Below are 25,882 nucleotides of genomic sequence, written 5' to 3' on the forward strand. Positions count from 1 at the left end.
GTTATAACACTTATTTGGATTTGGTTGATGACTTGGTTTTTTTCCTTTTCTTTACAGTGTATATTAGACCCAGATAATGTTTTGTTTGGATTTACTTTTTTTTTGTGGATTTCATTCATTCAAGTTTTTGAATCATACTCATTCAGTCACACATATCGGAAAGGGAAGATGTTTAGTCTCTATGCAATCTAGGATAAAGGTTACGAGCCAAGTTGTGAGGTAATCAGAAGTTCTCATGAATACCAAGCGGAATATCTTCAAAAGTAGCGATTGATGGAAATGGTGTGACTCTTTCTCACTGTCTATATTAATGCTGCGGGGGCTGCGTGACTAAACAGCGTCTTCTTTGTTTTGCAGTCTCTGCTGGGCGTTCAGTGTGAGGTTCAGAGGCAGCTGAAGGCCTTTGTCAAGCTGGAGCGCTTTGGCCAGATCTACAGATCTAAAAGTGCAGGATGTCCTCAGACAGAGGACAAGAAGGTCTTTGCCTCCGGCGGCTCCATCTTCGGCAAGGGCGTGAAGTTTGCGATCCGAGAGGGCCGCATCAGCACCGACATCATCAGCTTAGCCAACGAGGACGGGCGCCGCATGGCCGCAGTGCTGAACGACGCGTTCTACCTCGAAGATCTCCACTTCACCATCGCCGGAATGGACACGCACAACTTCGTCAAACTGGGCTCGGTGGAGGGAGACCTGTCCCTCATCGGCATGACGGTGGGCCGGCGCACGCTGGAGACCGGCGTCAACGTGACGGTGTCACAAGTGAACACTGTCCTCAACGGCAGGACTAGGCGCATCACGGACATCCAGCTACAATACGGCGCACTGTGCTTGAATACCCGTTACGGCAGCAGCGTGGACGAGGAGAAAGCCCGCGTGTTGGAGCTGGCCCGCCAGAGATCTGTCGCCCAGGCCTGGGCCCGGGAGCGCCAGAGACTGAGGGATGGAGAGGAGGGCTCGCGAACCTGGACCGAGGGGGAGAAGCAGCAGCTGCTCGGCTCGGGGAAGGTGCAGGGCTACGACGGGTACTACGTGGTGTCGGTCGACCAGTACCCTCAGCTGGCAGACAGTGTCAACAACATTCATTTCATGAGACAGAGCGAAATGGGCCGAAGGTGACATGAACACGAGGCTCTCGAGTGACGGACTCCGATGTAGGACATGGGACTTCTTGCCAAAGACAGTTGTGTACATGACCTTTTTTTGGGGATTTTTTTTTTTTTTTTTTCTTTGACCGTGCTCAACTTTGTTTTTAATATACTGTTTAAAAAAAAAAAAGAAGAAAAAAAAGTTGCACTGTATTAATGGACGAGGGCCCTTCTCCTTTTGGAGGTTCTTTACCAGTCTTTGCCCTCCAAGTGCGGCTGCTAGAGGATGACAAATGTGCGACGTCTGTGACTTCTTTTTGTGACTCCATTTCCTCATCCCTGCTGGTGGTTCTGTTCAAAGAAATCCAAGAGGAGTATTGGTAATGCATTATGCTCACTGGCTCACTGCTGCCAGACCTGCAGTTTGTTATTCACAAGCTCGCTCCATTCTGCCTTGTCCGCACCTCAGCCAAGGAGATTCCTTCTCTTTTAATCACTTATTTTTTATACTCGAAACCCTCATAGCCCCAGTCATCCATAAATAATGAGAGAGATTTCTGTTGGTGGTAGAGCCCTTCATCAAAACCCCGGCTGAACTTGTCGAAGCACTTTCATTTTGTGTGATGTGATTCTTTTGGTTTAAAGAGGAGGGTTGATACTCATCTGTGGTCTTAGCTGAGAAGGCTTCGGTGCACCCTGACTGTGCATGTTGATGCCCTTCTTCATGAACTACAAGATTAGCAAAACTGCTTAATGAAGACTACATTTTATGGTCGAGCCAACAATAAGGTCACTTTTTTTTCTTAATTGTAATTTGATTTCAACTGGAATTTTTTTTTTCAAAGCAAGAAAAGCAATCTATAATTTGTTCCCTGCTCCCTTTTATTTGGCCGTGGTCGAACACACTCAATTCTGAAAATAGCAGAAGAGCCTGTGAGAAAATACTGTGGAATCAATGTCTGTATTAACAACAACAAAAGGTATTTTACATGAATGGCTTTGAGATACATTTTAGTTTTGTTTTATGAATAGCTGTATGGATTAACAGTATAACAAATGTGAATTTAAAAAAATGTGAACAATAGTCCCTTTTATTGTTAATTGTTGTACTTGAACAATAATCAAGGGTGTTTCAACACATGAAATAAACTGGAACTTAAAGGTGGTTTAGTTAAATGAATTTTTGTGTTTTTCATTAGACTACATTTTTATTGGTCTCTGTTGCATTTGAAAGCCAGTGTTTGTTTAACTTGCTTTAGTCAGTATTCCTCACAACAACATCTAAACAAATACAGCTTGGGATGACATTTTTCATTTGTTGATCGAGATTAAAAATACGGTTGAATAATCAATCTCATCAGTGATAAATACTGCATTAACATTTTGGCTGCTGAGATAGATAAATGGATTGATAGATAGGCTTTGCATTGTGTTGTGGGTGAGATGAAAGATACAAATTGCCTTTGCCCTAAGGGCTGCCCGCAGGTCAGCATCGAAAGTGCTTTCATTCTACGGAATAGCGGTCCTCTCTGTCTTGCGGCTGGCTGAAATGCATTAGTCCTGTAGGTGTACTACTTCCCGTTTACAGACTAAAGGTCGTCTACACTCGGCAACCTTGGAAATAACCCACGTGGACATATTCTAGCTCCCGTATGTCTGCGTCCTCCACAGTGGAGACTGCAAAGGACAATTCTGTTCATTGGAAAACGTAATTTTGTCAAAACTCGAAAGACGAATCGGGACTATTTGGACTTTGGACTTTTTGGACACTGCCAAGCCACTGCACACTCTTGACTTACCTTATCATTTGTCCATCAAAAGATGGAGCCGTTTGTGTGTGTGTGCGTGTGTGTGTGTAGGGCTGGTGGGAGCACACTTGAGTGTCTCAATCTGTAAAAATGTTAAAGCAAACAGTACACGCTTATTTTTCTTCTGCTGCTGGTTGATTCAGTGAATTTTTGTTTCCAAGAAAATATATATGTATGTGCAACATTATATGAATGAAGGATATTTGCATTGTGGAATATTGCACTGAGAACTGTTGCGTCATAAAACTGTATCTTTTTCTAAAGTTTTGGACTCATTTTGAGTTTAGGTTTGTTCTCAACACTGTGTTTGTAGCGCTTCTCTTTGACCCTGTAAATATAAAGACATCCAAGTAAGCTGTAAATAAATTGCAAATGTAGATACCTCTTAGAGCTACATCAGTGACCCTGTGTAGTCTTAAGGTAGAAAAAAAAATAAAGGGAATATTTTGTGTTTATTTCTGGTCTTTTATTATATATACTGTATATTCTATACACCGTTTACTGCCTCATCTCAAAAGGAAACATGAGTTATGTATATCATCATATAGATTGTGTTATAATCACTTAATTGCCACACTACTGTAGATTTTGACATGAATGTTTTCAGCTTAAAAGTGAGGGACGTTTTATTATACATACATTCTCCCCACAATTCATTTCATAAGACTTTTGAGTTTAATTTGATGCAATAATGATAATGTAATACTGCACCATGTGCAATTAGTTAGTCAGACATCCACTGTAAAGGATCTTAAATTCAATTCTCTCTTGGAGTGAGCATATGGCTTGATCAGCAGCACATAAAACAGATAACCAAATCTCAACAGTAAATGTAAACGTAACGTAATTCATTATCACCCCAAGGGATGCTGTGCAAAACCTGACTATTAATTAACCTGTCGAAGTCGAGGACCAATCCGTGACGTTACAAAAGCCAACAGGAGACTGTGTGTTTTTCAACTTGATAACTTTGTCGAAACAAGTGGCGCTCTGGGGCTAATCCTGTTAGCAGGCGGGGTGGCTCGGGAGTTAGCTGCCAGTATGTGGTGGCGTCCAGGGAGCCTGGAACATTTACACTCACTGCAGGCAGAGCTGAGCTCGGTGCCCAGAAGAGAGTGCGGTGGCCTGTTTTACCTAAGCAGACAGACAGTATTCTTATTTGTTCCTCTCCACTGCCGCTGATCTTCATGCTTGGCAGACACGTGTTTGTTGGAAACCACGGCGTCCTAACATTTGCTTTAGTCAGTTTGAGTTTTGCTGAAAGCAAATTTCAAATAGGTGGCTCTTGAGACGACCTGAGCCTCGAGGCCCACGTGCCTCCTGTAAAGAGGATTTCTTATAAGGAACAGGAAGTCCTTAAGGCAGGGATTCTGCGCAGAAGCAATTCTGCTGCAGAGAGGCAAAATATCCTTTAGCCCGGAGGAATATAGTCTTTTTGTAGAATTATTCCAATAACTTCAACTCTACTGCAGAGGGGGAGTTATGCAGGGAGCTTCTAAAAAGAAGCTGATGATTACATGCAGGTCTACTACTATTTTAGATTTTGGGTACGGAGCTTTGACAGCCATTCACACAAAGCCGATACCTACGTTACAATCATTAACGGTGTCATTTACGGATAAATACTGTACGCAAAATAGTGAACCACAATATGTTTTTTTGACCAGCTTTGTGTTTTTTTGAGACCTGTCCATTCTGTGATGCTGCATCACTGAGTGGTGGAAATGAGGCCGAAGAAGACAGTATGAGCCACAGAGTTAAAAGAAAATGGGTGGTTCACTGGTATCAAAGCACGACACGTGTATAACAAACATGCTGTGTTTGTACCAGGATTTAACATCTGACCGGCTTGAAAGGTGAAACTAGAAAAAAGACAAACTATTTCCCCTTACCTGTGATGCGTCCTATGTGAACAGTTATCTTCCCCTTGCTTTCAGTTTCCCCCTCACTGATCATTTTAACACTCTGAGTGTTGGATAAACACTGGCACGGGTATTTGCTGCTAAAATCAGCAAAAAAAAGGCTTATTCCTGCTGAGAACCCATCCATCCATCCCCTCAATGAATCCTGTATGTAGCCTGAAAGTAAAGTCTGAAATAAAACACCTGTTATCGCTTGTTCTCCTCTGTCTGTCAATTTCAGGCTTAGTCATTATATTCCCTGTTGCTGCATTTATTTTACTTAAAATCAGTTTACAAATAAATCCCTATTGCCACACAGCTTCCACAAATTGTAACAATCCAAGCTGGCTGCACTTGTTTGAGTTTTTCCAACAGCCATAAAATAACCGGTTGCTTTGATGGTCCACATCTGTTGTGTAGCCTGATAACACCATATGCTTAAATGAATAGGACAGCCCTTAGATTCTGTCTTAAATCCTGCAGGTCCATGTTTCCCTCTCCAACAGTTATGCAAATGATGGACCAATCATAAAAGCTAATGGGGCAAGGAATGGTGAACCAACTGGCCTCATAGAGAGAAGTGAGGCTGAATATTCTTCAAGATTCAGGTCTCATTTGAATGCTCACCGTGATGACAAAACACAGCGGAAACAGAAGCACTCAGGGAAGTGCGAGCCTTTGGAAATGAAAAGCGAGGGGATGCAAAAAGTCATATTTCCGTGGGTCACACAAAGGCCATCGTCGCCTCTCATACAACTGACATGCAAAGGGGAAACGGATAATGTGCAGCACCAGCACCTTAAGCAGTACAATGCTGTGTGCTTGTAATACGAGAGGGATTATATTCCAAAAGAGGGACTCCTACACTAAGAGCCCTGTGAGAGAGCCTGTACTGCTCCATTGTAGAGCAACGTGACCTTTATGACCTCTGCACGATCAAAGGTTCAGTGTTTCTTATGAGAGCTGATACTTACTGCACCAACAGACTGTTACTGTACATCTACATATAGGGTCACAATCAGTGTTGGGAGTAACGCGTTACAAAGTAACGCATTACTGTAATTCCACTACTTTTAGCGGTAACGAGCATGTAACGAAGTATTTTTTTAAATAAATTAACGCAGTTACTGTGTTAATTTATTTCAAAAAATACTTGGTGTAATTGTATACAATTACTGAAATTGAAATGAGTTCGTTACTCGCGTTACTCTTGTGACGCGAAGCGGAGGGCCGGCAAATAGTAAGTAAATAGCTGCCTGTCAGCACAAAATAGTTGTGGCCATCAAACGTTGTGTGTCACAGAATAGTCGCCGTACGTTCATGTAAACAGCATCGCGTCGCTCATGACGAAGGACCGCAGCCCCGCGGATGCTGCAGGCGTCGCTCCACGCAAACAACCAAGGCTCCACTTTACACGGACCGCAGTGCAGCCGATAAACCGGGCAGAGCTGAATAGATTGATTGCTCGGCATGTTGAAGATGAGATGCACCCTGTCAAGTGTCGAGTCAGTTGCCTTCAGGCAAAGGCCTGAAACAGTTATTTTGTATTAAGTATTAAAAAGGACTTTTGTACTATTGCTTGATTTGAAGGCCTGTTGCCCTGTTGATTACAATAAATAGGTCTAAAAAATATGTTTATTGTGTTTGACTGTTCAGTACTGTTTATATTCATTACATTTAAAAAGCAGACATAAAAGTAACTTTCCAGAGTAACTAATTACTTTTGATACACAGTAACTGGTAAGTAATTCAATTACCTTTAAAATAAGTAACTAGTAACTGTAACTAAATACTCATTTTCAGTAACTTGCCCAACACTGGTCACAATCTGCATTTTTTCACCTCTTTTGAGAAGTCGTTCAAAAGCCATTTTTACATAAAATGTGAGATGTATAAAATTATTATAATTTTTTCATTGTTCATTGAGACACATCAGTTTTTTTTTCTCTCTCTCTCTCTCTCTCTCTCTCTTTCTCTTTCTCTCTCTCTCTCTCTCTCTCGTGTAAAATACTGGAAGGGGCGCTGTAAGAAATGAATCCTGAAGGTGGAAATCTTTTGGGGGATTTTCAGAAATACATACTGCGAGTGCATGTGTGCGTGCGGCTGATGTGTGCAGCACTCCAGCAGGGTCTTTAAGAGGTCTTGATGGACTCACTGGAGGCGGAAGCCGCAGCTGCAGCTGCCGTCTCCCATCACATTTCCCCTGACAGGTGTGAACAAAGGACCCAGAGAAATGTCACTGCAGCATTTTTAAGTCTCTCGGACACACCGCTTGCATTCAGAAGTGAACCTGCCTTTGCACATTATGCAAATCATATTGACAGCATATCTAATGCTTTTATTAGGCTAATTATTCCTAAGGTCAAATTTGTTCATTGCCAAAGATCAGCACGCATTCTAAACCAAGTGTCTGGAAGTGTTCGGGTTGACTGAAAGGTTAGCTAATGCTTAATGTCTTAGGACAGCTTATCATGTAGCACTTTAAGTCCATGGAAAAAACATAACAAAAATAGGTGTTGTTTATTTCTGTCTATGACATCGGTGCCAGTGATGATCAGTCAGGAGCTGCCGTCAATGTTCAGCACGACAGCGGCGATGAATTGCATGATGGATGACGCGGAAAGATCTTTCCAATTGTAAATTGTTACCCTGAACTCTCCATGATACGAAACAAGACGCTTAAAAAGCATCTACGGCGGTGCCTCCCTCCATCAGGTGAGAAGGGGATGAAAGAGGGAAGACGTTAATCACAGACGAAGGCAAAGAGGAGCCGTAACGATAAGATTCGTCCTCACAGGAGATTCTGCGTTGCCGGGGTTGAAACAGGGCATATGTATATTTAATAAGCTTCCCCTGCCGCAAGGTATTTAACAGCAGGCCATATTTAAGCAGCATAGAGCAGTGGAAAAGGTTCTGTTTTCTTTCAATTAGTCAGCTTTATTTTGGCCATAAGGTTAAATTGATGTAAGGATGTTCCTCCGTCTGAACTCTCTGAGCCCTCTTTGCATCCAGCACGGACACTATTTAGTTGGTTAGAATGAGCAAGAATGTGATTTACAATTGTTCTGAATGTCACCCACAATACTTTGCAGCTGAGATCAGCTCGTGCTAGTTTGACACTGGCGGTGGTTCTATACGTGTGACAGTCTGTTAAGTGTCCAGACAAAACACAAAATTATACCCTGACTCTCAAACTCTCAAATCTTTCACGTTACCTGTCGTCATGGTTCAAATCGTATTACTCCTGGAATTCTTTTGCTATTCATAGTGTGTGAAAGACCTATTTACACCAGAGACAAAGAGGGATAAGGTTTGTTGTTCCCTCCCTCAACCCCCTTCTGGTGTGGGACAAAATCCCCAAAGTGCTCATTGCCACAGGCATATTCTTATTGGCATTGACATTACTTAGACACAATATCTATCCGGTGTCCGACAGCTGTTTAGCAACTGCCTTGCCAACCTGAAAGCCACGAATGTCCTGGCGTGGAACCACTCAACAAGGAATTGCAATCATGTGATAGAATATGATGAACATTAGCAGCAGTGATGAGAAGCAGAGACGGAAATATAGCAGTGGGGTTTGTTTTCTTCATCCTCATTTGAATCCTGCCGCTGCGTGTTTCCAGTTTGAACTACAAAGCCTGAAAACAGTGACAGAATTATTTGGGTTACAGAACCTTTGGGCCTATTACGTGTATTATTATGTAGATTAACCTCGGGGAATGGATTTCAACGTTGTGCATTTGGATTGTGACACGACCGGCCTCCTGTTTCATTTACCCATACACATAAGCCTGCCAGTCCAACTGCTTTAAAGTTGGCATTTTCACTGAGGGAACTGGTTTTCTTTCATTTTTCTCCAACTTTCTTCACGTGTAGAAAACCCAGCTCCCCCCTCAACACGCCCTCTTCCACAGGCAAACTCTCGCTGACACACACCGCCGGCAAAACGTCAAAACACAATGACGATTGCTGTCGAGGGAAAATAAATATTTAACCCCAGCTTTTCAAAGTCACATTCTATTTGAAAGATCTCGTGGGGAAAGCTGGAATACCGTCGTTGTGTGACACGCTGAACGTCGTTTTAGATGTGAAAGAGGAAGACGCATGCAAAAACCCTTTAATGGGATGACTCAGGTTTCTACCGTCCCTCCTGGCCTGAGTTTTTATGCATGTTCTTGATGTGCACATTCATTGTAAATTGTCAATAAGCCTCAGACCAGTGCATGTGCAATCATTGTGGCAGAGGAAAGATTACTATTCTAATGCGCACCCCTCGGCTTCCACCACTACTGCACTGCATTTGTAGACATGAAAAACACTATTTTCATCTTTCCAATACAGTGCAATGTAGTAGCACTGATTTTCGTAGTCAAGCCTTGGAAAAGGAAATCAGTAATAGCTCTCCCTTTTGATAAGTGATGTGAAGCTTTCATTAGGCACACAGGGATGCTGTCAAAAACAACAAAAAATCGGCAGGAAAAATCCTACATGGAAGGAGGTGGAGGCAACTTACCACAGCTCTACATCTTTTCACAGAATACAAACTTCGCTGAGCAAACAAGACACCATCTCTTCATCGTGACATAAAGCTACAGGAGTAACAGTGTCTCAGCTATAGCGCCAAAGCTTTTGTTTTATCAAATAAGAATTGATGATATTTCAACCTCTCTGTTTTTGTACAACAAAGGTGATTGAATAGGAATTGACTGCAGGAATAAATCAATTAGATGCAGCTGGAGGGCAGTGCTGTGCTGTGACAATAGAAATCATTTTTAAATAATTTTGTTTTTAGAATTATTCTCTGCCTGGGGAATACATCGGTCCAATCTTTTGTGATTATTTTCTGCACAATGTGCATCTCCTTTGTACTGTAGATGTGAAAAGATGGCCCCTTAATTACGAGGGATGGTTCTGGCTGGACTTAATTGTTCTATAATTAACGCAACATATGGGCGCAAGCCTTTGTTTTCCTAAATGCAGTGAAAAATAGAGAATACTTTGGTTGAATACCCACATCTTCAGTTTGATGCAGTGAGCGAGTGTAACTGAAAAGCCCACATGGATACCCAAGACATTACCATTCATTGTTTGGCTAATTAGAGGGTAGTTGGTGTGTCTGGACAAACTAAAGTAATTACTCATAGATTTATAGCTGGACGTCTGCTGAGACAGCGATTGCTTGCATCTACCAAAGGGGATTATTGGTTTTGGAAGGAAGCAAAAATAGTAGAGATTGCTTCCTCCTGTGATTTAATGATATATTTGAGGACAGTTGGCGGTGGGAAGGACAGACATGCGTGTTCCAGTGCGAGCCATATGTGTTATAACACTGTATAGAACATTATCTAACGTTGCAAACTACCTCGGAAAACAGACAGTGAACTGCCCCAGGTGTATTGCATCAGTTACTTCAGCAGTCTGACCTTTGTGATTAGATGTACATGTCTCGGATATTCTTGCCTATAGAGGAGTCAATGTCAAACTGCTGTTTCCCAACACAAATCGCTTAGTGTGTCAAGACTGAGCTGTGATTTTTGCTCGGCTGCAGTAGTGTTTTGGCATTTGGGATAAAACCAGTTATTCACTCATCATCAGATTGTTCCTGCTTACAGGGGAGGGAAATTAAATAAATCAGTGTGGGAGGGGCGCATTAATAATTGGCCTGTGAAAGAATACCCACACAAATAGAAAAGAACAACACTCACTGCTCATTTGTAGTTGCCTGTTTAAGAACTATTGATCATTTTACTTTCATTCTTGGCTCAAAGGCTGCATAATGTTCCGAGGCTTTGATTATTTGGCCGGTAGTTTTATAAACCCACATACAGAGACAGACAAGCAGACTCCAAAGCGGATGGACAGACATATACAAATGCCTACTCCCTCCGGAGGAGGTAATAACCATAAATATGGAGCAGATGAGGTAAACTCTGTGAGTTCACAGCAGTTGGAATGGTATGCAGCTAAACATGTCCTGGAAGAGCTATAGATCATGAAAAATCCCACGGCAGGCGTTTTTTCCTTTCATAACTCTACAGGAAATATATGACATCAGGATATCGTGATGAGAAAATTACAATATGCGGTGAAAGTTTTCAAAGTCGTCTGTGGGCGATCCGACCCATATATACATATGCATAGAGATTTATATGTCTTTCATTATGTAGTCAAGATAATTATGCAACAAAAGCTGCATGTCCTATCTAAGTCTCCCCGCAGAGGCGTACTGTACCCTGCACAAGGTAAGGCAATGATTTCCACATTCATCTGGGGTGACCTAGATATAACTGGAATTTCTGAATCACAATTGAGAGTTAGCATTTACAATATTATGTGCAAATTATTCTGTAAATGAGGATGAGGTAGCTCTATCCTCATTGGAAGTTAAATTAAAGAATCTGGGGAAATTAGGCAAAGCCCACACAGCAATATGGATGAGAAAGAATTGACTGTGGCCTGTGTGCGTGTGGGTGAGAATAACACTGTGTGATTAGGTACAATAGGTTTTTGTTGCTTCTTTTCTATTTGTCATTATATATTATTATTATACATCTTGGGAGCGATTGACTTTGCATACTTACTGCATAAGCTCAAGTGCCAAACTTTTGTTACCTTTTTAAGCTGTGATTTTTTTTGTTAATGCTTCTCATGGCACAACTATTTCCTCAGTGCAGGGGATGCTTCCTAGATAATAATTTAATCAACCATACAGACTTTGATGACACTATACAATATGTGAAGTCATCCTCCTGCTGCTTAGATATTCTCCCAACACACTTAAAAATATTACTGCATGACCACTGATCTCCCTCAAATTGTTAACACATCCCTCCTCTCAGGTGTCTTCCCACAAGGCCTAAAAACTGCTGTTATTAAACCACTCAAAAGAAAGGCCAATTTAGACGCCGCAACAATATCAAACCTGATATTTTAAGTAAAATAATTGAAAAAACTGTTTTTCAATAGCTAAACAACTTCCGCACCACAGTACTGAAACTGCTCCAGTTAAGCTTTATAGCGAGATCCACTAAAACAAAGACAATGGCAGAATGGTGTTCCCCAAGGTTCAATACAGGGGCTCCTTCTGTTCAACATCTACATGCTTCTATTAGCTCAGATTATGGAAAACAACAAAGTGTGTCATTATAGTTTAACAGGTGATACACAAATCTGCAAAACTATATCACAAGGGCACTACAATCCAATACACGGGCTGGTTAAATGCATTGAACATATAAATTAAACAAATTAGATTAAACAATTACACAAAATGAACCACAGATAAAACAGAAGTAATTGTTTTGGGTAACAAGGATGAACAATTGAAAGTCAGCGGTGAGCTTTTCTCACTGATGTTAAAAACCACAAACCAAGCAAAAAATGCAGGCGTAGGTAGGAATATATCAAGGATTGGAGGACTTATGTCTCAACCAGATGTGGAAAAACGTCCATGCATTGATCTTCAGTAGACTCGACTACTGTAACGGTGATTTTACATGTCTCTGCAAAAAGTCAATCAGAAAGCTGCAGCTGAGCGCTGCAGCTCGAGTCCTCCCTAGGACCAGCAAAGTGGATCACATCACTCCAGTCCTCAGGTCTTTTCCCTGGCTTCCTGTCAAACAAAGAATTGAATTCCTGTCATCCTGCTATTGGTTTATAAAGCACTGAATGGTTAAGGGCCAAAGTACATTTCTGATCTGCTGATACCTTATGAACCGCCACGAATCCTTAGGTCGTCTGGGACTGGTCCATTTTCTAAAACTAAACATGGAGAAGCAGCGTTTAGTTTTTCTGCTCCACATATCTGGAACAAAGTCTCAGAAAGCTGCAGGTCTACCGAGTCCCTCAGCCCTTTTAAATCCAGATTAAGGACCTTTCGGTTTGCTGCTGCCTTTAATTGACCATCTCTGCATTTCGAAATTTCAAAAAACTACACTGCAAATTTTATTTTCAGTATCTAAACCTTTTTTTAAACATTTTAATGACTGTTTTTCTCGGAGTTGTTAACAGCTTGTAAATCTCCTTGCTTTATGTTTTGATATTTTTTATGGTTTCATGTGAAGCAATTTGAATGGCCTTTTTGCTCAAATGTGCTATATAAATGGAATTGCCTCGCCTTTCCTTACACACTGGATGAATGTTGGGTACTGATTTGAGAGCCGCGCTGTGAGTCAGTGCAACAATATCGTACAGAAAGCATTGCTGTGAAAAAAGAAACAGGTCAAGCAGTAAAAGTGAAATCAGAAATATAACTTCCTTCAACCAGGAGGCTAGAGTACCGATTTCCTTCACAACAAGACTTTAGAGAACACTTCAAAGAACAGCATGCTCACTTTTGAAGGACTTTAATTGTGCGCTAAACTACACAAAAGTGGTAGGAAATGGCATTTAAAAAATCGGTAAAACTATTATCCATTACAAAATGACGGAAACATATGATGAATATAATAATTACACCTGTAGCCAAAGAGGACAACCTCAAGGGGATGGCACCAGTTCCTAGTGCTCTGAATATTAGCCTGCACAAATTACGGCTGCAAACACTATTTTCTGTCAATTAGTGGTGCAATTTTTGTCAAGTCCCTCCCGAAAAGGTCTCTTTTAAAATTGCTTGTTTTGTTTTATCGACAGAAATGCTCAAACTATAGATAACAACTGTTCTTTAACAATCATCATCAATCATCAAAATAGTTGATCATTGAAGTCCTGGTAATTGATTCATTAACCAATCGGTTTAGTATTTCCCAACAAACACGCTAATTCAAATTTTTCCAAACGCAGCCTCTGAAACTGATGGCTGAACACTGTCTTTTCCAAACAGTAAGTATCTTTAGCACTCTTAAAAGGCTATTTCTTCTAAATTGCTGACTTCTGAAGCCGGTCCATTAGATACGAGCCGACGCCAACACCGTTCGCTGGTAGGAACCGGAGAGCCGTAGCAGGTGAAGCGATGCAGCGGCCCGAACCTCCACCAGAAAGGGTTGTTAGTTCCTTTTGATCTGTGCTTGGTCGCCGTGTCACCCAGACACATTCCCTGAAATCACATCACTATAATGGTCTAATCAGCACTTAACGAGCCATGTTACATAAAATCAATGCACCCTTCCATTTGAGAATTCAGAATATTTGGAGGTGCTGATGAAGGCCCGTCGGAAGGAAGGGGCAGGAGACGCTGTCGATAGGGTGGACAGGCCGGCCTGCTGAGAGCAGAGGGCGCACTTGCCCTTTGGGTTGAGTGATCCTTTGAGATCCAAGCTTTTACAGCAGAGTCCTTTGTTTTGCTGACTAATCGTGTATTGATTTTAACAAGTTGTTAAGCCCAAATGAGATTGTCAGGCCGCTGCCAGACAACCCCTCTACCTGTAGAGGCTTCAAGACCGCAGAGACATATTTCCCACCGGAAGCACCATTTGACTTATATAACCTTTTTATTTATCATGGGGAGAGTTTAACAGGATACAAGTCTACTGTGGTTGTTTTTTTCTGTTTAGTTTCGTACAGAACAAACTGTCTCCCCTTGTTTCCTGCATACATTCCCTGCTGGTTTTTGAGGGCCGATGTGTGTCTGCGCAAATATATAAATACATGCGACATGCCATCAGGTATCACCCCCATATGAAGGTTTTCACGGAATGTGTTAGGAAGTGGGGGGGGGATTACAAATCTTGTTACGGATAAACACTGGGGGGTATCTCAACTTTGCTGTTCCTACTGATGCGTAGGAAACAGTTGCTGGGTGCAACCTGAATTCGCTGTTCTAGACCATCAGATGTCGATGAAAGCCAGCAGGGCCTTTGCATTATTCTTGATAGAACTGCAAAGAGAACATAACAATGCCAGCTTGTTTCCATTTCAGTAGACCTTGAAGCTGCAAATGAATAATATATTGGAGGCAACTCAGGGGTAAATGAATAAATCTGCAATAGGTGCAGTAGGAGTTGGAGGAAGAAGTGGAAGTGCCGTAGAGCTACAGCACTACCTTATGGTGATGCAAGATATTGCACATTGTTGTGTAGGAGGAGAGAGAATTTTCGGAGTATATTACTCTATTAATACTGACATTTATAGATTTTCTTGAGTTAGTTATAATAATATTATTTTTATTTTTGTTTTTGTTGTTACTATTGTTGTCTTCTACTTCCAGCAAACTAAATATAAATTAATTGTTGTTTTCCATCCAGTCTTAAGGTCACCGTGTTTCAATTTTGCTATAAAGACTCAGAAACATACCGTATGCGGACATCATGACCTCAACAAATCCCATTTCATAGTTTGGACCCTACGTCAATGAATCGGAAAATGGACTTGTTCTGCTCCCCATTAAGACAAAGCATGTGCATAATTGCTCCATCCATGCTGGAGATAATTAATATCAATGACCCTGCTGACTTTTCAAATGCATCATGTTGGGTTTAATGATGATGTGTCATAAGCAGCCGGAGGTGGAGACACCCAGCTCTGTGTTTGCTGGCAGGCCCAGACCAGGGGCTCCAGATCTGACAGGCAAGTCCAGGTGAGTAATTGTCTATGGCATCTTATTACATTGCTGGCATGATCTGATTTAGTTCAGCAGCAAATGGTGGAAATAGACCCAGTTGCCAATGTGGGTATTGGATTAACGAGGTTTACGCCCAAAAGGGCCTGAAACTGACGGCAGATACATCATGTAAGATTAAAGAGGATTTCCATGTGGCTGCGATGGCTGCTCTGTTTGCTTCATTACACTATTGAATCACTCCACACGTGTTACACTTTGGTGTTGGAAATATATTTCGGATTTTACCCTGCTTGTGAAATAACTTTGGTTCACAGTCTTTTGTGTGATTATAATGTGGCCAGTGGTTCTAAAGATGTTGTGCATCAACAAAAAAACAACAACTTGTCATTATTCCCCTTTTCTGCAGATAGAAAATGACTGGGACATTAAAATGGAAATGCTTCTTACAGAGTGGAGAACATAAATGTTTAATCTCCTATTTACACTTTTTGTAGATTTTCCCCTCTGGATTTTGTATACTTTCCACGTATTTGAATTGTATTCAATCAGTTGCTTTTGGTGAATAGGTGAGTAATCTTAATAGTAATTCTAAAGTAAAGAGTGCTCTTCCCTTGACAACCCTCATGCTATTTACTTTTGTTATATTTTTATTGAAGAATGCGTTCTTGTGAAGTGTCTACAGCAAAGTTTAATATCATTAACATTTACATAAAGAAAGGAAAGTACAATCCCGAAATCCTAAAATGGCATTTAGACTCCTGTTGGGAGAACTACACTACCCAGCGCCACTGGCCGTTAGAGGTCGTCCCCTCATTGGATAATGAAAACCACGTGACCCACCAAGGCGAACGATGGAATACCCAAACAGGAAGTGTTACTGTCCGACACAACGTGAATGTCACGTTAAGAGTAAAACGAAAAGTATACCGTTGAAAATGTCGTTTATTACATCTTCAAATTGTCGCAACGTGTCGTGTTTGTAGCGGCTTTTCTTTCTCGGCCTTTGTCACGATGTTTCAGTCTGCTGCTAAAACGCTTTCTGTTGCGACGACCACAGCAGCAACGCTAACTCGGGGAACATCGTTTAGTATCCGACGTTATTGCCAGAAGACGCCAGCCACACTGCGAGTGTCAGAAGCAGTTTCAGGAGCTAAACTGGGAGCGAATGTCAAAGTGCAGGTGACACTCCGCGCCTGCTAGCATGCAGCTAAGCTAATGTTTATCTATCGTCACTTATGAATAAATGAATTCTCAAGTCGCCAACATCTGGTTTCATGAGCATTACATGCAAAAAAGAAAACATGTATTTCTGTATTGGCAGAGGGAACAGCGAGGTGTATCTGACTGGTTTCTGTGCCTTAGGGATGGGTTCGGTCTGTTAGACCTCAGAAGGCAAATCTCTTTCTCCACGTGAACGATGGGAGCTCCCTGCAGTCATTGCAGGTCGTCGCCAGCTCAGAGTTGGATGACCCGTGAGCACTTTATTTCCTCTACATAATCCTTTTTTAGGTATGAAGGATGCACATAAAAAAAATTACTCACTGACTCTCGTCCCTTCTTTTTCTCTGTCAAATTAAGATTGCTCACACTTGGTAGTGCTGTTGAAGTCACGGGTACTCTTCGGAAAAGCCCACGCCAAAGACAGCCGTTTGAACTGGAAGCAGACCGTATCCACGTAGTTGGAGATTGTGACCCTGTGGTAAGAAAAAAACAAGTTTCTTAGCTGAGACTGTGCTATCTTTGCCTTTATGTTCTAACTTTGTAATGTGGCCATCAAATGGCATTTCATTTACTAATACTGCTTTGAATTGTTGTTTCAGGATTTTCCCTTCAAAATAAAAGAGAGGCACAGCCTTGAGTATATTCGCCAGTTCCCGCACCTCAGGTGTAGAACAAATGCTTTTAGCTCCCTGTTGAGAATACGAAGTGAGGCCACTACAGCGGTTCACTCGTATTTCAAGGTGAGCATCAGTGGAAGAGTTTTTAATGCGCAGTCAGACTTATGTATTTTTTAATTTATTTATTTTTTCTCAGGAAAATGGCTTTGTGCAGATTCACACTCCGGTCATTACCTCAAACGACTGTGAAGGGGCTGGGGAACTCTTTCAGGTTGAGGTGAGTGTGTTACTGTCAATCAAAGCTCTGATATATTGATAAGAATCAATTCCATTCTTTGATACCTCGGAACCTGTTCTTCTACCACAGCCGTCCAGCCCAAACAATGAAGAAGGTGAGAAGTTTTTCTCTGTTCCGGCTTTCCTGACGGTCTCTGGTCAGCTCCATCTGGAAGTGATGTCAGGGTGAGATCAACTACATGAATTAGTCTTCTAGTGATCATGTGGACATAAAAAAAAAAGTAATCTCCTACTTGTAGGTTCTGCATTAGAAAGTAAGACACTGGTTTAATGATGCATTTTCACTCCTCCTCTTCCAGGGCTTTTTCCAGAGTCTACACATTCGGGCCAACTTTTCGCGCAGAGAACTCCCAAAGCAGACGCCACCTGGCAGAGTTTTACATGGTGGAGGCCGAGGTCTCCTTCACACAGTCCTTAGAGGATCTCACCAAGGTACACTGTGTTATTGACCTACAAACACAATGCTGCTCTGCAATATCGATCAAAGTAGCACAATGGTAACTATGGGATGAAATAAATTCCCCTGTGCTAGACTATGAACCAAATGTTTGCTGTTCTTTGTACTTTCATTCTTACTCAAAATTGCTTTACATAGTTGTAGTTCACATTTTGTCCGGCAAAGAAGAAACTATATAACATTAAAGCTCGTCGACGACATCTGACAAAATGCAAACATCACCGACCGGCGAGTCGTTTGCACATGAGGGTCTGGGATGAAGTGGTCTGATTGTCCCACCACATCAACTCCTGTGTGCTGAACATTTTGCACTTTCTCTATGTGACTATAAAAGGTTCCCCCTATGCGCAGTTTGCCACTAAAATATTTAATTATTAAACCGGCTCCTTAGGTCATGGAGGACATGTTCAGGTCCGCCACTGAGCATGTCTTGGCTCACTGTGCCGAGGACGTGGATTTGTTTCACAAGCATGTGACTCCTGGACACAGGGTGAGTCCTCAAGGACACTTTGGTGCATAACCCGACTCCTCATGCCAACCGGCCACAAATAAGGGTGAATTCAATGTTCCAACTTGCTTTTTCTTTTCTCCTATTGCGTGTCCATTCCCTCTAAGGACACTGTGGACGCTATGCTGAAGAACAGATTTCCTGTGTAAGTCACTACTTTTCTAAACTGAAAGAAATAAGAAATGGAATGTTTGTCAGCTGATTAAAGTGTGAAAGGACTTTAATGACACTATCACAATGCACTTTTAGGTTGACCTACAGTGAAGCCATTGACATCCTAAACCAAAGTTCCCAGAAATTTGCCTTCCCAACAGATGTAAGATTTTTTATCAATTCACCACCAGATGGATATCTATCTCTACTGTACGTTTCCCCGCTAATACTATTATCCCACAACATCGACCGTGGCTCTTCATTTCTACAGTGGGGTTGTGACCTCCAGACAGAGCACGAGAAGCACCTGGTGAAACACTGCGGCAACATTCCGGTCTTTGTCACTGATTATCCTTATGATCTCAAGCCCTTTTATGCAAGAGACAACCTCGACCATCCCGAGCACACGGTAAGACGTCGTCCCACCGTAAAGAACGCTCACTAAATCAATGATTTAACGCCTTGTTTCCTTTCCTCGTGGTGCCTTGCGGGTTATCCCGGCGTTTTGCTTGTCTCTCTTGACCCCCGACTGTCTTTTGTGCGCAGGCGGCTGCAGTGGATCTTCTGGTGCCGGGTGTTGGAGAGCTGTGTGGGGGCTCGCTGAGAGAGGAGAGGCTGGATCTGCTGAAGGCTCGGCTGGGAGAGTAAGAGAACAAACTCCAGGGCCAATGCCAATATACTACAGCTGTAAAAAATCTGCTCAAATATTAAAGTTTATTTTTATTTTACTTAATGGGATCCAACAATTGCCGCAGTGGCTTTTTAAAATAGAAATCTGTTTTCTCTCACGACCTCGCAGAGCAACAGTGGGCAGGGAAATATAGAAACTTACGAAATCCAAATTCTTCAGTTTAAGCTGCATCTACTATTCATTCGTTTGGCAGTTTCCCATAAAGACGAGGCAGGGGATGCGTATTTAGGTATTGTGAAGTCTGTACAGAAACCGCCCCATGAAAGCGGGCCCCCATTTTCCGGTGAAAATTCTCCTGTCTACTATTCTAAAAAATGCAACGCAACGTCCGCCATTGTTGTTGATGATGTGTTTGTGCTTGGCCCCGCCGCTCTAACGCTGCGGGGAAAGATGAGACGTTACTGTGGCGTAGGACTTGGCTCTGCGCTGGCTCTTTAGCCTGTGGAAAAGCAAACCGGTTCTTTGGAGGCTCGTCAGTTGAACCAACTCCGAACCGGCTCTAGCTCTGGCTCCGAACCAGCACCTGGTTCTTGTTGGTGGAAAAGGGGTATATCAGAACCATCTCCTGAATGATACTGCTGCTAGTGTAATATTAATAGTACATCAGCCCCTGTTTGTAACCCTCATTTAGTCAATTGGGACCAAATCTGAAAATAAAGTATTCTTATTTTTGATCAATATAGGAAACTAATTTTGTAGTGGATTTATTGTAGCCTTTTGAGTTTGTGTTGTGAGGCTCTTACATGAATCATCCTACTTTTCCAGGGCTGGATTAGAAGACACCTACAGCTGGTAAGAAGAAAAAATATTATTTATAAGACCCATCCTTGCACCCTGATTTTAACTTATTTGAATGTATTTGCAGGTATCTGGATCTGAGGCGTTTTGGCTCCGTCCCTCATGGAGGCTTTGGAATGGGATTTGAGCGATTTTTGCAATGCATCCTCGGTGTCGACAACATCAAAGATGTGATTGCGTTCCCCAGATTTTCCCATTCTTGCCCTCTATAAAACCCAATTCAGGCCGAGTAGAAATGTTGAATTCTGTATTTGCTCTCTGTGAAAAATGCAATAAATATTCTATTCATCACGTTTATTGATTTTTTGGCAAACTCCGACAACCATATCTGAGAGGGAGTTTCACTCATCCACGTATTAGTATTAAACACTCCTCAAGATATTGTTTAGTTTCATTAATGTATTTATTTGCCTGTATCGACTTTCATATTTAAAACCAATGTCAGTTTTCAAAGTATTTAAATTTGCCACCAGATGGTGCGTTTCCCCATTCCATCCAATGGAGAAAATGGAAATAACTTACTCACAGCACACATTTACTTTATTATTGAGTTTGTTATTTCCAAGGCGCGCAAAATACCAGCACAAAGAAAGTCCCCACATTATATTAAGCTTTAATGAATACTGCGCTGCGGCGAGGCGTATAATGCGTGTTTTAATAACACCGAAATCAGAGGCGTCTTCGTATTTGGAATAAATCAGAAATACGTTAACGTTTGCTCAGGTTGAATATATATATATATATATATATATATATTGTACAGTTCCTCCATTATTATTATTAACACTGGTGTTTGGAGTCGACTTGGTGTCCGGAGCGGTTCCTCCATCCTGTTCATCCCAGCGCGGCCCATCCCTCGCTGGGCTCGGTGGGCGTGGTGTGACTTGGGAAAACAAACTGCAGGCACTCTACGATACTTCCTCACCCCGCGTCGGTTGAGTTTGCCCGCGGCTCCCCGTCAGCTGGTCGTGCGTAATTTCCCCGAGAGTCGAGTTGCGCTTCTTTTTTTTTTTGTTGTTGTTCCGTCTCCTCCCGTTTTGCGCGCTGGTTTATTGCGCACCGGGAAACGTCTCCGGCCAGACGCACTTTGACTATTACCTACATATATATATATATATATATATATATATATATATATATATATATATATATATATATATATATATATACATATATATATTTTTTGTAATCAAATGGGGGGAGCGGACTGCGCCAGTGGGACCTCGACGCGGTCTGCACTTTGAACGGGCAGCGCCTTGAGGAGCCTCGAGGAGCCGTCATGTGCTCTCAGTGACAGCGGCGGTGCGGTGCGAGAGGAAACAACACACGCTGACGAACATGAGCGGCGGTGAAATCATCTTCCAGGGCTGGCTGAGGAAGTCCCCGCCGGAGAAAAAGCTCAGAAGATATGTAAGTCAATTGCACTTTGGCGTAGTTTTCTCTGCGTCTGGAATAATCGTGCTGTTGTGCTCTGCACGTCTGCATCTCCGATAAGTTGGGTCAAACTGAGAGTCCCATTGCAGCAGGTGCACCTCGACCCCCACCTTGTGGACCGCTTCTCTCTTTTTAATAACCCGCAGGAGGCACCACGTGTTGTTAGAGGTTCTGAAAAAAAGCATTTGAAGCTATAAATGTATGTTTTACATAAATGAAAAAAGGCAGTTGCCCGGTTCGACATGTCCCCCCCCCAACACTGTAGGGGCCAACACTGAGGTAAGCCTGTGTAATACCTAGCAGCTGTCTATGGTGTTGACTAGATAGGTCCCAGGCACAAACTGCCATTTGGCTTTATCCGATCATGATGAGGTAAGGTCTAATGGAGCATCCTGTCTTCGTGGGCCAGAAGCCGCCGTAGCCTCCTGCTGGGTGCCGGGGCAAAGGGGAAGGGCAACAAAACCCATAATAGGATTTATGGAGGAAGATAGAACCGTGAGACAATCTCCCATAAATACAGCTGTCCGCTGTTTATGTGTGGTGCTGCACTACCGGGCCTTCTCCGCCTTCTTAACTAAGCTGACTTCGCCATGATGTCATCTCTCTCCCTTGTTTTCATCTGGAAATCCATCCTTGAATGTCCTCAAACGTAACCCCCCCCCCTCTCCACCTCACCTCCATTGTCCTGTCATTTCCTCATTGTCTTCCACTTAAAGCTGGCTAATGTTTACACAGAGACCACCGTGGTCCGTATGGAACGGCAGCTGCAGTGGCACAGAGGAAGAAAACTCGCTTGGTTCATAGCAGTACTGTATAAACAACGGGAAAAAGGCATAATAAAAGCCTCAGGCAGGAGAGCAGGGTTCAGCCTCCCAGGCTTTCTCACCATGCTTCTCACCCTGAGCAATAACCTATAAACACACACACAGTTTCAGCCAGAAAACAGTGTCATGAGATGGAGTGTCCAGAGCATGCAGACTTGTGAATGTGATAATCGGTCCATCTCAAATTCCTTCCACTTAAAGTCAGGCTCTGGACAATCGGGGCCATTTACTCAACAGTATTGCTGTCATCTGACATAGTTGACGTTGTAATGGAGAGGGACATATTCAGATACTGGCAGACATTCCAACCCGTAGGTGTGTTTTCCAAGAAACGCGGTGGCTTGATCATTATATCGGAATGAGCCGAGGTGTTTCAGAGCTGTGACTATCGCATTGAGCGCCGCGGTTTCTTTTTCCTTTTAGGAGATTATTTGCAACAAAGGGAAACATGTTTTAATCCTCAACAACCCTTGTCCTGTGAATATTCCACCGCTTCTACGGCCAAGTCCTTCCTTAACCGGATGGGTCCCGTGTTTTGTTAATCAGTAGTTAGTTGTTGGAATGATTTGTCATAGCATTTATGTGACCTCTCAAAAGTGGTTAAGTCAAAGATACAGGTTTAGGCGGGAGTAAAAACTGGTGCCAGTGCCACGGGTCATGCAAATAGCATGCAAAACCAGGGAGCAAACACACTTGTGGCAGTTGAAGCGTTGAAGCCCGGGTGCAACTCGGGGAGGGGGGGGAAGTGAGACAGGAGACAACACGCCCGTCTTCAGTAACGAGCATATCTAGTCCTGGTTTAATGTTTGCTAATTGTTGTAACTCCATTACTCTCGGCAGTGACTCCTTCTTTCTACAACAGCGCCGTGCTGCACAGGGCTCCAGAGGTGGCCGGTGTTTTAAGCACAGGTGGGTGTGGCCTGGTTGCTTTTGTTGAATGATGTCCAGAGTAAGCAGATGGAACATGAAAACAACTGACCGATCCAGTGCCTCTTGCGGCGTTCTGTTGAGGTTCAAATATGCCTCATCAGTTTAAACCCCAACAACGCCTCATATTTGACCTGTAATCCGTAATCCGATCCCTTCGGGACAACCAATGTTGACACATGCATAAGAAACTCCTCCAAAATGATTCATCACAATGTGAATCATACACGCGGCGTGTCATACTGTAAACGGCCTGACTCCTGTTCCCAGGTCGGGATCATGCCGCTGTAATCACAAACATGTCTGCTCACATACAGTAGAGCATTGCCACATTCCAGACAGATCATATCGACGAGGTGATAGCTTCTGCTTTCTGCCACTGCCGCCGCCTTCTAAGGGTTTTTACCGCCTTGCCCTGGACGGTACATCCGGGAGAAGGACCAAGGGCCGGGGGGTGCGGGGGTCCGTAGGTTTTTCAGGGCCCGGCACAGCAGAGCAGCAGCCGCCTGTGTCCCACTGTCAGCTGCCGGGTGTGCTTTTGTTTTGCAGAGGGGCTTTGGGAAGTCCTTGCCCTCGGAGGTCAACAGAGGACGCCTCCCAGTTCCTGCTTTGACAGACACCCAGCGCTCGCACAGACATTTTCCTTGTTCCACTTCATCTGAGAGCCCCCGAATGGGCCTTTGCCCTAGAGGCTATACGAAACGGCCGTTGCTTTGTGTGACTGCAGCATTAAAGTAGGATTAGTTCACGGTTCTGGGCTTCGCTCGCCAAACGGGATCCTTGTGATCAATTTACATTGCCGGTTCATCTGTTTATTATTTTAACTTCATTGATGCGTTGAGCATCCTGTGGTCAGAAAATAAGTATTCCAGTTGCCCAGACGCAAAGGTGACTTCAAATGGCTAATCCTAACATGCAGCATGTCCCCACATTTAAGAAGCTGGAAACGGAACGTCTTAAAGTATGTCTTGTTCGTAACTACTAACACAGTACTTTTTGGATCGACTTCGTAGCTGTTTTAGCAGAAGTCTCTCAGAGATGTTGACGTCCCTGAGAGATGTTGACGGCTGAGCTGGCAGATAACGGCTAACGGCGCTGACCACGCTAACCACGCTAACCGCACGGTGCAAATGATGGCAAAAGTGCTGATGGAACTTTTTGAGTTTAACCTGTGGGGGGGGTATTGGTGCTACTTTTGCACCGCCGACGTCTCTGGTGACAACGTTTATCAGCTTTGACTGCCGTACCAGCGCAACGCAGAGCGGCGGTGAGTGGACATGGCGGCTCTCGTGCAGTGGAAGCACACGCGGCTATCTCGACAAAGCGAGGAGGAGCTCAGATAACATCACACACAGAGGGAGACGTCACTCTGCTACATCTTTACATTGCTGCTCTTTTAATGCTCGGAATCCCTTTCATATGGAGAACCTTTTTCTGCTCAAAGCTCACACTTGTTTGACTCAAAATGACACTTTCCTCAACTCTTTTGTCCTCCAGCCCCAAGCGCATCCATTTCTTTCACATTCATTGTGAAAATCTCCGGGTGGCCTTGTGTGAACCTTTGTTATAATATCCTTTCCTTTGCCATGAACTCTGGTTTAGACTATGTTTTCTACCCAAAACGTAATTATTGCACCACTAGCAGATGTCCCACTTCCTTTGGCTGGTACCTACAGGATGTCCCATCAGGCCTCTATCAGCTGAGCTGAAAAGTTTGCTGCTCTGAAGGAAATTACATCCCATTGATTTTTCCCTTGTGATTTGGACCAGGAGTAGGAATGTTTGAACCTACTTTCTGCACTCTCATAAAGTTCCCTATCGCGGAGGTGACGCTTTTATTTAATGGTGCTTAAAACTCTAACACACCTCAGTGTACCGTTACACTGTTCCACTGTCGGGTCTTTCCCCTTCAATAGATATTTAGTTTCTTCACTGTTGCTTGGATTCACACATAAAGTCCCAGAGGGATCATGCTTGCTCCGGTATTTGCTGGTAGCTTACATGTCACATGGTTGCCATTAGATTGACCTTCTGTAGCAAATGGGCTTTGCAGTTATGATGTCGGTCAGTAAAAATACTTTTCGGGCCTCCAATTCTGCAGAGCATCGTAGAGAGACATAAAAGTGAGAATAATAAGAAAGGAAAAAGTAGATTATGCTCACAAGTATGAGTTGCACTGCTGGCATCTGAGTTTTTTAGCGTGAGATGCTCACTTTGGTGTTGCAGTTTGTGACCACTGAAAAAGAAAAAAGTTGACAGCTATTTCTATTTACCCAGGGACAGTTGACTTAGCATACTTGCTCTTCTTGACCGGCGCCCTGCTTCACAGTCAAAAGAGCCGCTAAAGTCTCGCCTTTTCGACGCCCCTTGAAAACTTCAGCATATTGTAGATGCACCATTGAAGCAGCTGGTACGGTGCAGAAAACTTTATTTAACTAAACATGTTTTCATTTTTGAATGCAATGATGCGCATTACTCTACATCACTTCAGCCACCCATGCAAATAACCAAAGTGAATTTCGTTGAAATAGGAAGTGGTCTGTGTTTTCCCCTAACAAAGATGTTTTCTAAACACAAAAACAAGTTCCGGGAAATAGAGAGAGAGCTATTTTATTCATACTTACTGAAAACATGTTGATGTTGCATGGGAAGTATGATTT

General features: G+C 42.9%; 3 protein-coding genes and 1 long non-coding RNA gene across 17 annotated transcripts in view; 3 read left to right on the plus strand and 1 right to left on the minus strand.

Annotated features, from left to right (window-relative positions):
- tenm4 (teneurin transmembrane protein 4) overlaps positions 1 to 3,348 on the plus strand; it is a 132,912-nt gene extending 129,564 nt beyond the window's left edge. For 11 of the 13 annotated variants that reach the window (XM_078103875.1, XM_078103856.1, XM_078103866.1 and 8 more), the window contains one exon: positions 358 to 3,348. In XM_078103875.1, the coding sequence (XP_077960001.1) occupies positions 358 to 1,116 (759 nt within the window). In that variant the 3' untranslated portion in view covers positions 1,117 to 3,348. The remainder of the gene's footprint in view (positions 1 to 357) is intronic. The other 2 variants (XM_078103885.1, XM_078103880.1) reach the window with 1 other exon arrangement.
- A 7,160-nt stretch (positions 3,349 to 10,508) lies between these two features.
- Positions 10,509 to 16,984, minus strand: LOC144409422 (uncharacterized). The gene is made up of 3 exons (XR_013467865.1): positions 16,838 to 16,984; positions 12,505 to 12,558; positions 10,509 to 12,409 (listed from the first exon to the last, which is right to left on the minus strand). It is a non-coding gene; the product is annotated as an uncharacterized LOC144409422 (long non-coding RNA).
- Positions 16,110 to 20,328, plus strand: nars2 (asparaginyl-tRNA synthetase 2, mitochondrial). Of its 2 annotated transcripts, XM_040168810.2 has the most exons (14): positions 16,110 to 16,474; positions 16,658 to 16,767; positions 16,874 to 16,994; positions 17,116 to 17,256; positions 17,330 to 17,410; positions 17,501 to 17,595; positions 17,730 to 17,862; positions 18,279 to 18,377; positions 18,503 to 18,540; positions 18,645 to 18,711; positions 18,820 to 18,957; positions 19,095 to 19,192; positions 20,005 to 20,031; positions 20,105 to 20,328. In XM_040168810.2, exons 1-14 carry the CDS (start codon positions 16,307 to 16,309, stop codon positions 20,247 to 20,249), a joined length of 1,461 nt encoding a protein of 486 aa, XP_040024744.1. In that variant the 5' UTR covers positions 16,110 to 16,306; the 3' UTR covers positions 20,250 to 20,328. The 2 variants fall into 2 exon arrangements, with proteins under 2 accessions (XP_040024744.1, XP_077960027.1); XM_078103901.1 differs by having other exon boundaries at positions 16,111 to 16,474; positions 18,645 to 18,957.
- A 588-nt stretch (positions 20,329 to 20,916) lies between these two features.
- Positions 20,917 to 25,882, plus strand: part of gab2 (GRB2-associated binding protein 2) — a 30,393-nt gene continuing 25,427 nt past the window's right edge. The window contains exon 1 of the mRNA XM_040168570.2: positions 20,917 to 21,447. Within this exon, the coding sequence (XP_040024504.2) occupies positions 21,376 to 21,447 (72 nt within the window). The 5' untranslated portion in view covers positions 20,917 to 21,375. The remainder of the gene's footprint in view (positions 21,448 to 25,882) is intronic.

The sequence above is a fragment of the Gasterosteus aculeatus genome, chromosome 1 (assembly GCF_964276395.1).
Source record: "Gasterosteus aculeatus chromosome 1, fGasAcu3.hap1.1, whole genome shotgun sequence".
Classification (NCBI taxonomy): Eukaryota; Metazoa; Chordata; class Actinopteri; order Perciformes; family Gasterosteidae; genus Gasterosteus; species Gasterosteus aculeatus.

What these genes read in the sequence shown, in the direction of transcription:
- nars2 (XM_078103901.1), top strand. Translation starts at nt 16,307, where the DNA reads ATGTTTCAGTCTGCTGCTAAAACGCTTTCTGTTGCGACGACCACAGCA. An exon ending in TTGGAGATTGTGACCCTGTG is followed by an intron (nt 16,995 to 17,115) that starts GTAAGAAAAAAA and finishes TTGTTGTTTCAG; the next exon opens with GATTTTCCCTTCAAAATAAA. An exon ending in CGGTTCACTCGTATTTCAAG is followed by an intron (nt 17,257 to 17,329) that starts GTGAGCATCAGT and finishes ATTTTTTCTCAG; the next exon opens with GAAAATGGCTTTGTGCAGAT.